This window comes from Aythya fuligula, chromosome 12 (genome assembly GCF_009819795.1).
Source record: "Aythya fuligula isolate bAytFul2 chromosome 12, bAytFul2.pri, whole genome shotgun sequence".
Taxonomy (NCBI): Eukaryota; Metazoa; Chordata; class Aves; order Anseriformes; family Anatidae; genus Aythya; species Aythya fuligula.
Window position 1 is genome coordinate 8047593 of NC_045570.1, and position 15457 is coordinate 8063049.

The window sequence follows — 15457 nt, forward strand, 5'->3', positions numbered from 1 at the left end:
GGTTCTATGTAAAAAAATGAAATAGACAAAACATAAAACAAACAGCAGAAACCAGGCCAAAACACGCTCACAGGAAGGGATCCAAGAGGGCTTTTTTGTGGTAGAGATTGTTTTTGTAGCTTTAGCAGTGTTTCACATTTGAAGGAGGCTCCTTTCAGTCTGCCAGAAGGAATAAAAGATGCATCCAAAGGAGAATTTGAATGACTTGCTTTGGCATAGCTGAGCTAGCCTTCAGCTGGACAGAAAGGAGAGTGAAAGTCAAAGTGCTCACTGCACAGACTTTGATAGGAGGTTTCTGATAAAGAAAACTCAGAGAACACCTTGATCCAAAATTGTCACAAAAAAAGATCAGAGCGCCCTGGAGGGCAGAGTCAGTAAAACATCATCCCTCTTTGATGCCTGTTAAAACTACACCATGGATTTTCGTTTACCTGCTGCAGATGGCGATGCACAATCACAGCAGATTAATCAAGAGGGGTGGAGAAGGTGCTCGCTCCCAGCAGCTTCAGTTCTCATAAGCAACAACTGCTTGGAGTGGATGAGTTGACTCGAAAACAAGGAAAGGGTTTCAGCATTATTGATCGGAAGCACTTAAAAATCATGAGCCAGAACTTAAAGAAATCATAAAATTTACTTCCAGATTTTCGTAGCAAGTCAAATTAAGAACGAACGTCAAGTGACAGCTTGCGGCAATGCTTTCCAGGTTTCTGTTTTCAGTTTCAGCCCTACAGTCGAAGAGAGATACACGGATTATTTTTAATGCAGAATGGGATGCTGATGTCAGAGCACTGCAGGTTACCGAGCTTTATGAAAAAATGTGAGCCTCCAAGTAAAACAGAGTTTGCTGCAGTTTCACAGCTAGGAAGTCTCAGAACTGTCTCTGTTTCAAGATTTGGGGGAAACTGAGGCAGAAAACTTTACACCGCTGTCAAGATATAAAAAACATTAAGGCCAAAGAGTGCGTAGGCTGAGGGAAAATACTTGTTCAGAGAAGTCATTGGTGCTTGGTGTTGAAGATGCTCCAGGCAAAGATTTTTTTTCCCAGGGTGAGGAAATTGTGCTTTTTTTCCTAAGCTGTTAATTTTGCCATTCGCTTCGAAATCTTCAGCACTGAGAAGACATCCCGCTGCCTGGGTGACCGTGTTGTCTCACCTCTGCCATTTCCAAAGGGATCTTAATGCCACCCCTGCATCGCACCACAGCAGCTCCCCACTGACTCAGAACCTAAAGTAGCTCCTGCAGCATCATGGAGCTCCAGATTCAATTACTTATCTCAAAATTTTGGTATAGCTGTGAACTTCTGCTATTGTACAGCCAAAACTGAGGGAATTATAGAATGGATTTCTTCAGTCTGACCCACACTGGAGTGGATAAATGGAACTGGTGAGGCATGCTGCTTTCTGCTGGCTGAGGATCTGGCCGTTTGTCTTTTGCATAGAGATGGGCCCAATTGGTGAGGCAATTTAAGGCCTGGAGTCAAAAAATTATATATTTTTCTTCTCTGGATTTAACTGGGCTTGAACTTTGAAAGCCAGTGAAGGGATTTGGCCATACATCTCTAATTGAAATCAGTAGGAGATGTGTGGTTAAGTCCTTTAGTCATCAGTGGAAAAATCCTTTGCTGACCTTTCTAATTCCAAATTTCCATGATATTCAGCACCAGATCTGGATCAGCCACATCCAGCTCTGGGCTGCGATGCCATGGATACTCAGGTCTAAGGCATTCGACCTCCACGATATTGTCTTTTATAGAAGAAAGCACTTTGGTCTATTTTTTTTCCATTCTCTTTTATAAATAAACATATAGTTTTGATGAAAAGAGCCTTGGAAACTTTCTTTTCTAACACTTAATGGAGTCATAAGAAGAAGGGGGCTCGCTAAAGTTCTGACCACGTTGGGTATCATCAGCTGTGTGAGGAGCATCCAGCTGAAGCTGCTGAGAGCACAATAGGGTCCTGCCCAAAGTCGCATGTTTCTAGGGACACCCCAAGACTGGTGGCCCCCCTACAAGTTCACAGCTCCAATTTCAAGTCAAAACCAAGCTAATCCACCTTGTTTTTTCAGTTTCCAGCTACTGCTTAGATGAAGCTTTTCAGCAAATACAGCCAGGAGGGGAGCTCTGTCCCAAACCTGATGTGTGGCAGAAGTCCCCGTGTTTCTTTCAGTGCCGTGATGTCCCTGGGGCTCCTCCAGGCCCACACCATCACTGTAATCCCACTGTAATCCCACTGTAATCCCACTGTAATCCTCGCTCTTAGTGAGCTTTCTCACAAGTTGCCAGCCCTGTGGGTGGGGAGGTAATGAACTTGGACTTCATGTGTTCTCCAGTGGGTTTGTATAGGAAGCTGCTGGCTGACCCGATGGCTGAACTCGGGGAAATTCCTTCTGCTACAAACTCTAGCAGAGCACTAATTCACCCTAAAACACTTAAGTCTCGGGCAGTACTTTAATCATGAGATCAGCCCTTCTTTAACTACAACGCTGTGCCCCAACTGCGTGGCTTGGCACCTCCAGGAATACGATGATACAGTGGGTGGGAAGACATCTGGTGCGTGGTGCACTTAACGAGCACAACACCATGTGGAAAGGGCAGTAAATCCCAAAACCTGCATGGGGGAATGGTGTGGAAACAGGGGCTGTGAGAACCCGATGGTTTGAGGGAACAGTTCCCCTGGCTCCACAGCTCTGAGTAGAGGAGGACAGCCCTTACCTCCGTGACTGTCACACAGGGGAGGGATGGAAAATAGCCTGCTACAGAGGAGACTGAGAAATGTACCTTGAGCTGGCACGGGGAAAGTGCAAACGTGTGTAACGTTTATGGCCGAGGTTTCTCATCAGCTGCACTACTCAGCAAGGAGCGGCTACGTGTCAGACAGCTGCAGATCGGGAGGAAATAGCTTTCCCAGCCTGGAGCACCCACACGCAGGGGCTGAGGGTTGCTCTCCGGAAACTTGTTCACATCGTGGCTTTTCCCAGTGACATCGTGTTCAATAAAGCAAAACATGTGAGCTGGAATTAAAAAAAAAAAATACAGACACTTATTAAAAAGCATTAATACATTGAGTTTGAAAAACCGTCAGGTAACTGTGAAAACAACCAAGTAGATCAAAACCCATTTTTATGACAAGTTTGGTGTAAATGAAAAAATCTGCATACTAAAGGGGCCGCTATCTAGAAGGGGAAGAAGGGCTGGTGCTTCCATTGCAGAGAAACCAAGAGATAGGGAACGGTGCAAATGCAGTCAGGTTGGTAGCGACAGCTACATTTGGCTCCAAATAAAGTTTTGTATTGTAGTAATTCAAATTAATTGAAAAAAAAATAAAGGAAGTGGGGTTTTTGGTTCAGTCTTTTGGGAAGAACCCTCAAATCTCTCTTCAGCCTCCGCACCTCCTGTTGCTTTCCTACTAGAAGGAAGAAACAACCCCGAGGTGGATTTTCCTTCTGACCTGAACCAAACCTGTTTCTAATTCTGAGCCTTTACAAGGTAAATAATCACAATGGGATTAACAATTAACGAACGCCACATTGCTAAAGGAAAAAATAGTGACAACAAAACTATTATTAGAATAAAAAACCCTACCCGTTCCTCGGGCTGTTTTAAGGAGCAAAGGAGAGGAATTACAGGGAGCCCCCAGCCCGGCACCACGTCCGATCCCTCTCCGTCCGTGCTGCGGGGCTGGAGGACATCCACGCTCCCCAGGCCACGTCACGTGTCGGTGCTGGAACCAGCCCCAGCTCCTTCCCCAGTGCTCTCGCTCCATCGCCCCGCGACGCTCGGCCGGTGCCTGTGGGGAGGGAGCCCCGTGGGCTGAGCCCCTGCCGGCCCCACACAGGCGTGGGGAGCCGTCGGGGCTTTTGGGGTGAAAACGGGAGCCCCAGCCCCGCTCTGCTCGGCGAGGATTTCCTCGGTTTTGCTTGAAGGCTGAGGAATGTCTCCTGCTAACGGCATCCAGATGTGCCTGCTTGGCAGCCCGCTGCCGGGACACAACCGGGGGGACGCGGGATCGGCGCGATCGTGGGGGATGTAAGTATCTGCTAGGGGCTGTGGGGAGCTGGGCTGCGAGCGGGGGGATTCTCCCACCTCCTCCTTGCCACGCTGCCCTCTGCCTCCAGCTTTTCCTTTCACGTTGCGGGTCTGGAGATGTTTTTAAGTGCAGAAGCCCCCATTAAAATCGCTAACATGCAGCAGAGCTGCTGCAGCCCCGAACATGCCCTCCCCCAGGCTGCACGGGTTGAGCTTTGCTTTAAGAACTTTCTGTGTGTGTTTTCAGTTGCTTTTACAGGAGAAAGTTTGGGGTTTTTTTAGAGAATGGCTGTCTCCCAGCCCCGAGCAGCACGTTATGTCTGCAAATCATCTCCCTCCAGCAAGGGGACACGAAGCCTTCCCTGGGGTTACAGTCGTGTGCTCAGAGTGAAACATGGGAATGTTGCAGTAAAAAGGGACAGAAAAACAAAGTTCAGTTGCAGCGAGGCAGGAAATCACTGAGCAGGACTTGGAGCAGCTTTTGGCTGATTGTGATAAGCTCACGCCCTGGGAATCAGCTTTAAATTTGTGGAGAAGGTCAGCATGAAGTCCCTCTGGCAGCTGTGCCCAGGTGTAACAGCAGGGCCATGCTAAGGCGCTGGCATCGCTGTTTGGTGGTGCCACATCAGGGGAAGGATCTGTCAGAGGCAAAGGGCGGGGAGAGGAGGGTGGTTGCTTTGATGTGGCTCTTCCTTACCCCACCGTGAGCCTGCAAGGCGTTATTCTCCTCCTGCGCCGCTTAAACGAGCAGAGGTGCCCTTCCCAAACCACGCCACATGGACCTGAGTGATTTAAGGCTGTGGGACTGCACCGTTCCCCACGGGGATGCTGCAGGTCCCTCGCTGGGAACCCTCAGCTTCCAGTGCCAGCCTTCAAGCACCGAGCAGGAGCTCCAACGTTTCTCCACTGTTTCGGTTTTAATACCTGACAAAAAGCTTCCCCCAGGCAGGTAGAAGCTAAGAGGAGGGAACCCAGCAGCTGTCTGCAAGGCCAATGCGTGACGGGTGTCGCAAGGTGAGGAGAGGCTGCGATAACACGGGGCCGGCCAGCTGGGAGGCTGCTGAAACCACATGTTTCAGGACTGGGGCAAAGCAGGGAGATAAATAAGGGCTCCTGTCTTGCAACAGCAGGGAGCCCATCTGCTCATTTGCAGCTCTGCCAGGAAAGCTGCAAGAGGCCTTTGCAGTGAGACCCGTGCCTCTGCCACCAGCAGAGCTTTTGCCTCCAGGTGCTGCGATGGCAGCAGTGACGCTGCACGGGGCAGGAGCAGCCGTGGCACTGGCCAAAAACCTCTGAGCAGCTCCAGCATGTGGACGGACACCCAGAGACCCAGCACCAGGCTCCAGGGGCTGCAGAGCGATGGGCGGCCTTGTGCTGCCTTCGCCCGGCTCTGGCTCTTGCTCCTGAGCCCTGGGAAAGCTCCGCTAAGACATTCAGCTAATTAAATCCTCCAGCCTGGTTTTGGTTTGTTTATAGCCTTTAAAATTGAACGAGACAGGCTCTTTTTTCTGGTTAGGCAGCTTAGCGTTTGTTTTTCTTACTTCATTTTTCTGGGGCTTTGCACTAACCCACACGCCAAGGGGCAGCTCTTCCCTTCCAGCCCGCCCTGTCTTCTAGGCACAACCGAATCATTCAGCATCCCTCCTGTGAGGCAAGGGACGTGTCCAGCACCAAACCCACATAAAGCATCAACGTTGAGGGTTTTGTTGTTTCTTTTGCCTGTGGAAAACAAACAAGAACAAAGAAGAAGCCATGCAAGACAAAAGCTGGTTACGTGACACACAGACGCAGAAACTGAACTGTAGACTGCAAGCTAACACAGAACCGTATTTTTTTTTCACATTAAAGGCTACAAAACCAGCTCAAACTGTTAAACCCGAGTTGTTTCATGCGTGTTTTGATGCACTGGATGCTGACATTTCCCTGCAGGCACCCTAAAAAGCCCAGGCACCCATGGGATGAAAAATGCAGGCAAGCCCTGCACCGAGACAACTCAGCTGAGATTTTGAAACCTTTGCATTAACACTTCACTTCTGATTTCTTTACAAGAGGAGGACGGCAGCCTGGCACAGCTCAAAGGGAACAAAACAACTAACTGTCGTGCAAAACACACGCTCGTTGCATTTGCCTGTTCAGCAATGTATTTAATTTAATCCGGTGCTGTGGATTTCTAATAGGAGCATAAGCTGGAGCAGCAGGAGGCTGAAGGAGCCTGGGATGCTCCTGGCACCCTGAGGGGCTGTTGGAGGCCAGAGTGGTTGCCAGCAGGAGGGGAAGGTCTGGAGGAAACCCAGCATCACCTGGGAGCAGTGCTGGTGAATGGCAGCTCTGTTTCTCTGCCCAGCACGGAGCCTGCGGAGGGGGAGCCTGGTCCCAGAGCTGGGCAGCAGCTGCGCCAAGGGGAGGGACAGCACAGAGAGCGAGGCTTAAAGAAGAAAGAAAATCTAATAACCTGCTGCTGAAGCCCCAGTAGTTGTCAGACAGCCTGGAAATTGCAGAAACCTCTTTGCAGCAAGGAGCAGATTTCTTCTGGGGGACCAGGAGGTCCCCAGTGCCCGCAGGACCTGATGCACAGGGCAGTTGGTGACGTGGTCACGAGGACACGTGGTTTCCCAGCACAAGAGCCAGTCAGTGTCACTTTGGCAGGGAAGGCAGGGTTGCAAAACAGCCGAGCACAGCCTCTTGCCACCAGTTTTGCTGTGAGGTCCTCCAGGACCTGCCCTAGGAGCTCACAGCAGGATGGGAGCAGCAGGGCTGAGCGAAGCAGTAGCACTTTGTGCAGGGAGGTGAGCAGCAGCACGTGGATTTAACATGGGGAAGATGCTGCACAGAAACAATTCCGCTTCTGCTGAGAGCAGAGCTGATGGAGGAGATGGAACAGGGATGCAGAGAGAGTTTTACAACTCTCCTCTTCTGCTGGAGGCCCAATCTAGCTTCTGCTGGCAGCTAGCAGGCACAGCCAGGATGGAAAAACCGCTGGAAACAAGCTGGGATGGGACATGCACACAGCCCTCCTGCCGCCTGCAGGGCCCCAGCGTTGGGTTTTGAGCCTTGTTCGCATGAAACAGGTTCAACAAACGCAAAGCAGAAGTAGCCAAAACCTGAAGTGCTGTCTCAAAGCACCCCCGACACCCCCAGTTTTCCAGGTTCCCCTGAGGACTGCAGAAACTCATAGAAGCCAGTGGTGGTGGATCCCCAACACTTTCTTTAGCTCATCGTACAGAGAAACGGGTAAAACACCTCCGTCAGCAACCGCAGCCCCTTTGGTGCACAACCCAAACCTACCAGCAGCCGTTCCAGCATCAGGAAGGAGAAGAGGACCTGGGTGGGAACACTTGGCAGGGCAGCAAGCTGCTCTGGGGCCAAACACAGCCTTGCTTTGCTGTTTTGGACCCTCTTCCTTGACGTTTTCAGTTTGCTTTGATACCACAGCTGCTTTTCCCGAGGCTGAGCAGGTTGAGTCACCACGCTCCCAGGCACAAAGCAATGTGCCAGAATCACCAAGGCGTCTTGACCGAAATCCAGGAACGGGATCCAGAGGCTTTTCCCCACGTGTGAGCAGGAACGCCAAGTAACGGAGACATGACAGCTGCTGCAAGAGAAGGAAATTTCCAGGATGAGCCCAAAGCTTCCTGTCATTCAACTGAGAATGAAGGATTAGCAGGTTTTTATTCTTTTTTTTTTTTTTTAAATCATCATTTAACTGCTTTTATAGCAGCACCTCTTGACCGTCGTTCAGAATCCTTCTCTTAAATAAATGAAAGCCAGGAGGCTGGCTGGACCAGACGAGGAGGGATGGCTTTGGACTCAAGGCTGCTCACCTCTGCTTTGTACTACCTGTGGAACAAGGTGCTCTGGGCCACCTAGGGCTCCTCCACCTCTTCCCACCATCACTCCAGCCTCCCCCGAGGCACCGTTTGATGCAGCAGCTTCATAACCTCAGCGATGCTTCACAAGCTGGACAGAGACCCCCAGAACATCCCAGCACAGGGGCACCCACGCTGGATGTAGACGGGTGGCAAGATGCTGTGCTGAGAAACGCTCTGCTGTGCTCTTTTCTCTGGCATCAAATATTTGCCGAAAGCCCCATAAATTTGTCTTTTTTTCTCCCCAGTGTCAAGGAGGATGAATAATATTTTTGGCTCAAGGACATGCCAGAGTCAACAATCGCTCTCGAGCGAGGGACAGGACAGCTTTTCCCACACTGACGTCCATGGGTAGAGCCGACACCTGTGTTAGAATTGAGGACATTTCCTCCAGAAGAAGGAAATACATAACCTTGACGGGAAAACCCATATAATTCCATCAAGGATTCACATCAAAGGCTGGCAACTCCTTTTGAAAATTCGATGTCTATATTCAGCGCTGAACTGCTTCATTTCAGCATGAAAATTGCTATTTCAGATTCTTTTCTTTCAATAAATGAAAACACAGAAGAAAATCTGGGCTATCAGCCCAGGCGTGTAACAATTTAGGGCTTTTCTTGGCTTTTTTGAGGGCCCTTATTGCCAGATCCTGAGATGCTGGCAGGATAAATCTGTAAGTCATGGAAATCATGAGTTTCATGACACACACGTTTTATTCCAAACCCTAGCTGATAAAATTAAACACGGGAAAGAGCCAGGACTTTTATCCAGCTCCTTAATTACCATCTGGAGCCTGGCAGCTGAAATAAGATCAAACTTTTGTACAGAAAAGGGAAGAAAAATTGTGATTAAAAAGGGGAAAGAGAGGAGATTTTACAAAGAGCTTGAGCAGAGACACCCAGACATCCCAGCACTGCCAGGATCCATCCTGCCAGGGGCTGCGCATCTCCCGCTCGCTACAGAGTGCCGTGGTTGCCTATCCCATTATAGCAGAAGTAGGAAAAAATCCTCAATTTTAGCTTCCAGGAGTCTTTTTGAGAAAAGCTCCCTCTTTCAGGTGGCTGAATATCACCCAGCAAAACTTGTTGCTTCTGATGTGTGCCCACATAAGAGGGAGGGCACGGCTTTCTGTCTCCTTAGCAGGTCCAATTCAGTGGCATGCCCTGGGTGTAGTGAGACCTGCCTTTCATTTCCTGCAGCTTCTGGAAAATTATTGAAGGTAATTTGAAAAAAAGCCTGCTGGGAACAGTGTGGTGACAGATAAAGGACGATTTAGCACACGAGACGCACAGCAGGCTGCTGCACAGACCACAGTCAGGACTCACCAAGGGTAATGGATGTAAAATGCAAACAGCTTGTAGGCATTCGAAGGGACTCTTTCACCAGGCTGAAGATAATGATAATTTGAAAGCTGGACTGGTTAAAACATCTGCCTGGCCTAGAAGGGAAGCAGAAGGTACAGCAAAGTTATGCTTGGAAAAGAGAGAGCTGGTACCATGTGGTAGCACGCTGCTCCGCATTTCAACAGCAATTTGGAGAGGGGGGTTAAATAGCAGTGGAAAAACCAAAATATTTTCAAATACAGAGATCCAAGAAATGTGCATCTAACAATTTTAAACGTGCTGGCCAAGAAATCAACTGCTTTAATAGCTTTAATTTTTCATAAATCTTGAAATGCTGCATCCATCCCTGGGGGTAAGGCTATGCCACACTTTAATGCTTCGGCATTCCAGGCTTGTCAATCTCATTTTGAGCTACAAAAAGCTTATCTTATGCCTGATACAGAAATCGTGGTTAATAAACAATTAGCAGGGGACACAACCTGTGACATTGAAGAAAGATTTGCTGGAAAAGGGTGCCACTGAGCTAAGGAGGGTCCTGGTTTAGGTCGGAATACACGATTCTGACAAGTCCGTAGCTGCCCGGGAGCCATGAGTCAGCCTGATGGCAACGGGGCTTGATTGGAGGCTGAGAATCCACCCGCGTGCTCTCGAGTTTAACAATGCTGAAAACAGTTAAGTACAGGAAAAATTGTGTAGAAAACCACAAGTCCTGGCTCCTCCACCCTCTTCTGTCCTGCCTCAGTGCTTCAGTCCCTTAAGCGAAGACAGACTGCGGTGCAAGCAGACAGCTTTGGCTTGAGAAATTTTTCGATAACATCTTCCCAGTTCTTCTTGTTCAAAGACAACGACAGCAAACTGTAATACCTTCAGACATATCTTCTACTAATACAGAACAGGCAAGACAGATTTGTAAATCACATAGGAGTGTAAAAGATTGCTGGTGTGGCTACAGCCAGCTCCCTCCCTGAACTAGATTTATGTCCTGCTTTCTGCCTTCTTGTAACTCTCCTTTTTTTTTTTTGCAGCTGAAGAACTGATGGAATGAGACAGATCATCTCTGGGAAAAGTGTAAGTGGAGAATCATATCTTGTATTTCAAAAGGCAGCTTCACCTCTCATATGTGAATAAAACACTCCTAATGCTAGTCTCTGCCTTGCTTCTGTGTTTTGGGATTTATTTGTGCATCTCTTGCTTAGTGGTTAGGAGCAGGTTGGCAGAGGCAACGTGCCTGTACCCCTTCTAACCTTATTAATGGAAGAGAAGTAATTTATTACAATTTAATATTTTATAAAGATTACTGGCAGCAAAAGGGCCCTATGTGCATTCAAGATCGTGCCTAATGTATTCATTTTGAAGGCATAAATCACAGTTGGTTTGAGAGTTCACTTTGCATTCAGGGAAAACTCCAGTGATTGTCCAGCTACTGAAAACCTGCTTGTCAGCAGCCAGTTACCAACTCAGAAGGAATTAAAACCCAACGATTTATGGAAGTACGGCACTGTCCATCGGTCCCTGCTTTGGGAAGAGCAAGGTCAAAAAGCCTCTGAAATGGCAAAATGCATTCCGGAGGGAGGGACATGGGAGGAAGGACGGATTAGTGGTGTATTTTGGGAGTGGGTGTATTTTGGGATTAGTTTTCAGGACATTGGATGACTTCTTGGTGACTTACACCTAAGCAAGTCACAGAGCCAGATCACTGGGATCTGCGTTAGGTTTGGGAACTCTGCATCTCTTAGCGAGTTCCTTACCATGTCTTGGTGTTTCCATGAGTAAAATGTATTTGCTGGCTTGTTTTCTAAATCCTGCTTGGTGACATGCTGCACATTTATTTATAGATGGGCATTGGTGCCAGGCAGCTCAGACACAGCTTTTAGCAGTCCCAGGAAGACCGCGGGGACAATGAGAGTTCGTCTCAAAGGGGACGCGATCTGTACCCTTCTCCTGGTGGTCGCACTTTGCTCTTTACTCTACACCCAGCTGGAGCATTTTGCCCCAAAAGGGCACAAGGAGCAGACGCAGAAGCAGCCCTCAGTAACGCAGCGAATACTCTCTGATCCCAGAGCACCTGGGAGACCCACACCAGCAGAGGCAACAGCACCCAGACCCCAGTTAATTCCCACTGTTAGACGAGCAGAAGAAGCTAACACCAGGGTCCAAACTATAACCCCAGCCCCAGCGGCCGATTCTGCCTTCAACTTCAAGCGCTATCTCCTCAACAAGGACAACAGGAACTTCAACCTCCTCATCAACCAGCCCAAGAAATGCAAGAGAACACCCGGAGGTCCCTTTCTGCTCATCGCTATCAAATCGGTAGTTGAAGACTTCGACAGACGAGAGATCGTCCGGAAAACTTGGGGCAGGGAGGGTTTGGTGAACGGCGAGCAGATTCAGCGAGTGTTCCTGCTGGGAACACCAAGGAATAGGACAGCGCTGGCCACATGGGAGACCCTGATGCACCAGGAGAGTCAGACGTACCGCGACATTTTACTTTGGGACTTCATGGACACTTTCTTCAACCTGACCCTGAAGGAGATCCACTTCCTGAACTGGGCTGCTGAATTCTGCCACAACGTGAAGTTTATTTTTAAAGGCGATGCTGACGTTTTTGTTAACATCGAGAACATCGTTGACTTCCTCGAGAGACACAACCCCGCCGAGGACCTCTTTGTTGGGGACATCATCTACAACGCCCGGCCCATCCGCATTCGGAAGAGTAAATATTATATCCCAGAGACCATGTACGGGCTCAGCATCTACCCTGCCTACGCAGGAGGAGGAGGTTTTCTGCTCTCCAGCTGCACCATGAGGAAGCTCTCCAGGGCTTGCAGAGAGGTAGAACTCTTCCCCATCGACGATGTCTTCTTGGGCATGTGCTTACAGAGAATCAACCTCAAACCCATTCTGCATGAAGGTTTCAAGACCTTTGGGATCGTCAAGCCTTCTGCTGCCCCGCACCTACAGACGTTTGAGCCCTGTTTTTACAAAGATCTCATGGTAGTTCACAGCCTGAAAGTTGCTGAGATCTGGCTGATGTGGAACCTGCTGCACAGCCCGAGGCTTTCCTGTACTCAGAAGAAGCAAGTGAAGAAGCCTTTCCAATGGAAGAGGAAAGCTCAAACAGCAACACAGGCATCGCCCCTCAGATAATGCAGGCAGACTGCAACAAAAGCACAAGGAAAAACAGCTGAGAAAGGGAACGTCAAATTTTTGCAACTAAATAAACAGACTTTAGAAGAAGAGGGCTTTAGCACAGCCTATTTACGAGCAGACGACAAAAACTATTGCAGAAATGTGCCAAAATTCCCCATTTGCACACACATACCACGTAGGTCCTTCTCCAGTAATGTGCCCAAATAATCCTAACAGTATCTTTAATTTATTATTATTTATTAGAGTAACACTAGTGCTTAGCAGGCCAATGTGTACAGACACATTGCAAAATGCAGTCTGGAGAGATGTTTCAGCATTGTTAGACGTGCAAAATGGAAGGAGAAAGAAGAAACAAGGCCAAGAAGCACAGGGATTGCTGTCAACTTGTTCCTTTGATTAGGACTGGAATTACTCAGACTCGATGAGAAACAAGCAAACTACACAGTTAACTAGAGCAAAGGAAATCAGGTGTCCTCAGTGGGTGCTCAAATGAAATCACCACTGCCTGGTTGGCTTTCTGTGAGCCTCAGAGGAGAAGAAAACAACAGCTTTGAATTGGAGTCCCATATATGTTGCAGAACTACAAGAAAACAAGCGTGGGAGCTAGGGCTGACACAGCTGGCTGAGCAGAAGCCATATGAGTAGGTAACTGGGAAGGGGTAAGAACATTGAAGGGCATTTAAAAAAGGAAAAGAACTTTCAGTTGATCCCTTTTCATGTCTTGATTTTTCATTAATTGTAGCAACACACGAGTTCAAAGACATGCTCCACTGACACGCTGTCAGGACTCAGGGAGCAGTTTATGGCACTTTAGCGAGCTCAGACTCTACATTATGCTGACTGGCGCTCAGTGAAGACTCAGAGCTGTCCAACAGCATCCAACCTCTCTTACCACGTAATCCAGCTCTTCCAAAAGCTATCTGGAGAGATCCTTTTGGCCTTTTGCTTGTGAGAGTGAAATCACAGAGCTGCTGCTTGCATCACTTTTGAGAGCTCCTTCAGACCACAGGAAAACTTGTCAATGGACTGGGCTGGTTCCTCCAGACCTCGGTGCTCTTCCTGGCACACAGTCAGCTGCAAAGAGCAGCCAAGACTTTCAACATTGCTGTGGGTGTCATGGGAAGGAAGAAAGCAGTCTTCAGACAGAAGGGCTTCAGAATAAAAGCCTTTCTAAACTTATTGCAAAAAAAAGCAGCAGCAGAGCAATTTTTCTGTTGGTAGATGACTTTCCGTGTTTCAGTTAGTCTGTAACTTCATAAATATTTTAAACATCCGACAAGAACACTGGACTGCTTCGTTTTTCAAAGAACTGTCAATACTTCAGAGCACTTTGTTTTTCCAGCAGCAGATTACCATACCAGAACATCGTTTTCTTGGATATCAAAGAGGAAGCAAATCCCTCCAAATCTGGGTTAAAAAGCAATGGTATACTTGAGGCAAAGAGCCTGGATTCGCTTTTGATACTGGATTTGCTAATCCTTTTGCAATTTTCCCCCCCCTCAACAAAACATCTATTCATCAGAGTATCCCAGATGCCATCCCCCTTCAGGAGGACACATCCACACAGCTTCAAAGGCAATCGCAGTGTCATGAACCTCCAGGAAGCTGCTTTCCCTTAAACAGAGCCTGCAGCACAGCTGCACTTCAGACCTGGGTGTAGCCTTCCTCCCATCCAGCTGCAGGCTGGACTTTGCTCTTGAATTAACTATGCACAGAACGTGAAGTAAAATATGCTGGTAGTATCTATCAACAGACTATTGAAAAGAGCCTTAGATGTTATCATAATCTTCAGAGTTTAAGCCCTAACGTATTTCCATGGAAAGGCTGGCCGTGTAGAAATCAAAGAACCAAAATCCGATTTTGGATATTTTCAGGACAAGAGCCTGAAATCCAAAATTCTCATGCAAGCTTCACAAGGAACTCTGTAAAGTGTAGGAATAAGCCTCAGTGGTGGGAGAAAGCTGTGCCCATCTGCTCAAGTGTGTGATATGTTATGTATTTATGAGTCTGTACAGAAACGTATTACCTGAGATTAGTTTACAGTTTGGGAAGTTATTTATACCATAATTAAAAGATAGCATGCAGGCATGCCTCCAGTTGTCAGAGTGAGTCTGTCGAATGCATCTGCATACACACAAGACTAACACAACATGTATTTTTCATGAAGACAGCAACTTGAAAATGCATTATTCATTGTTTTGGATAACTTGGTAAGTCTTTCCTTATGCTGGACTTAATTTAATGGTAACAATAGAAAAACAAACACAGCTTACCTAACGATTTCTTACAAAGCAGCCGGTCAGGTTCAGCAGTCTTTATTAAGATCTTCCTTTTACGTTCGGAGATGCATTAAGGTTTGGCTCCTCCCTCTATAACATCTTCAGATCTGCAATCTACCCACAACACAGCATTAATGAGTACGTTTATCCCAGATTAAAGTAGCAGTTCAACATCCTCCTGTGCCAGCACACATCCTGGTGGCTGGCAGAAACAGAACTAGGGCAAACTGCTCACTTCTTTGCCTGAGTCTGTGGAATAGCTCATTTCTCTGTCCAATTAATATGAATCTAACATCTTTTAATGAAAGATACATCTGCTTTTATTTGTCAGTCTTTGCTGTGCGGCCCGTTTCATCTGGTTTTAAAAGTTTCCATTGCTTCTGCAGTTGAAGTGGAAGTTTGCAGACCCCAAATGACAGCATAACGTGCTGTGAAAACACTGGAGGGCACAGCTGTACCCACTGCAGTTTATTAATCTCTTACTGCTACAGCAGGCAAAAAGTCTTCGACTGAAGATTATTTCCTAAAAAATGTGTTGCTTTTCCCCCTAAAAAATCTGAGGTGCTTATTAGAATGAGTAGAAAAAACCCTCTACTGACCTCCTTTTGAAGCAAACTGCTAGAGGTGGATCCAACTCAGCTCTGAACGCTCTGGTACAGCTTGTTACGGAAATAAAAAGCATGCAACTTATTTTATAGAGATAGATCAGTTATGGTAATGATTACACAGATTGCAGGATGTGTAAAAAGAGCATTGCTGCCCAGCTTACACATCAAGTAGGAAAGGGAAAACTGA

General features: G+C 47.6%; 1 protein-coding gene across 1 annotated transcript; it reads left to right on the forward strand.

Annotated features, from left to right (window-relative positions):
* The first annotated feature begins 3793 nt into the window (after positions 1 to 3793).
* On the forward strand, positions 3794 to 14475 carry B3GNT9 (UDP-GlcNAc:betaGal beta-1,3-N-acetylglucosaminyltransferase 9). Its single transcript, XM_032195830.1, has 3 exons — positions 3794 to 4024; positions 10259 to 10301; positions 11069 to 14475. The coding sequence occupies exon 3, from the start codon at positions 11133 to 11135 to the stop codon at positions 12378 to 12380; it is 1248 nt and encodes a 415-aa protein (XP_032051721.1). The 5' UTR covers positions 3794 to 4024; positions 10259 to 10301; positions 11069 to 11132; the 3' UTR covers positions 12381 to 14475.
* Positions 14476 to 15457: the final 982 nt, after the last annotated feature.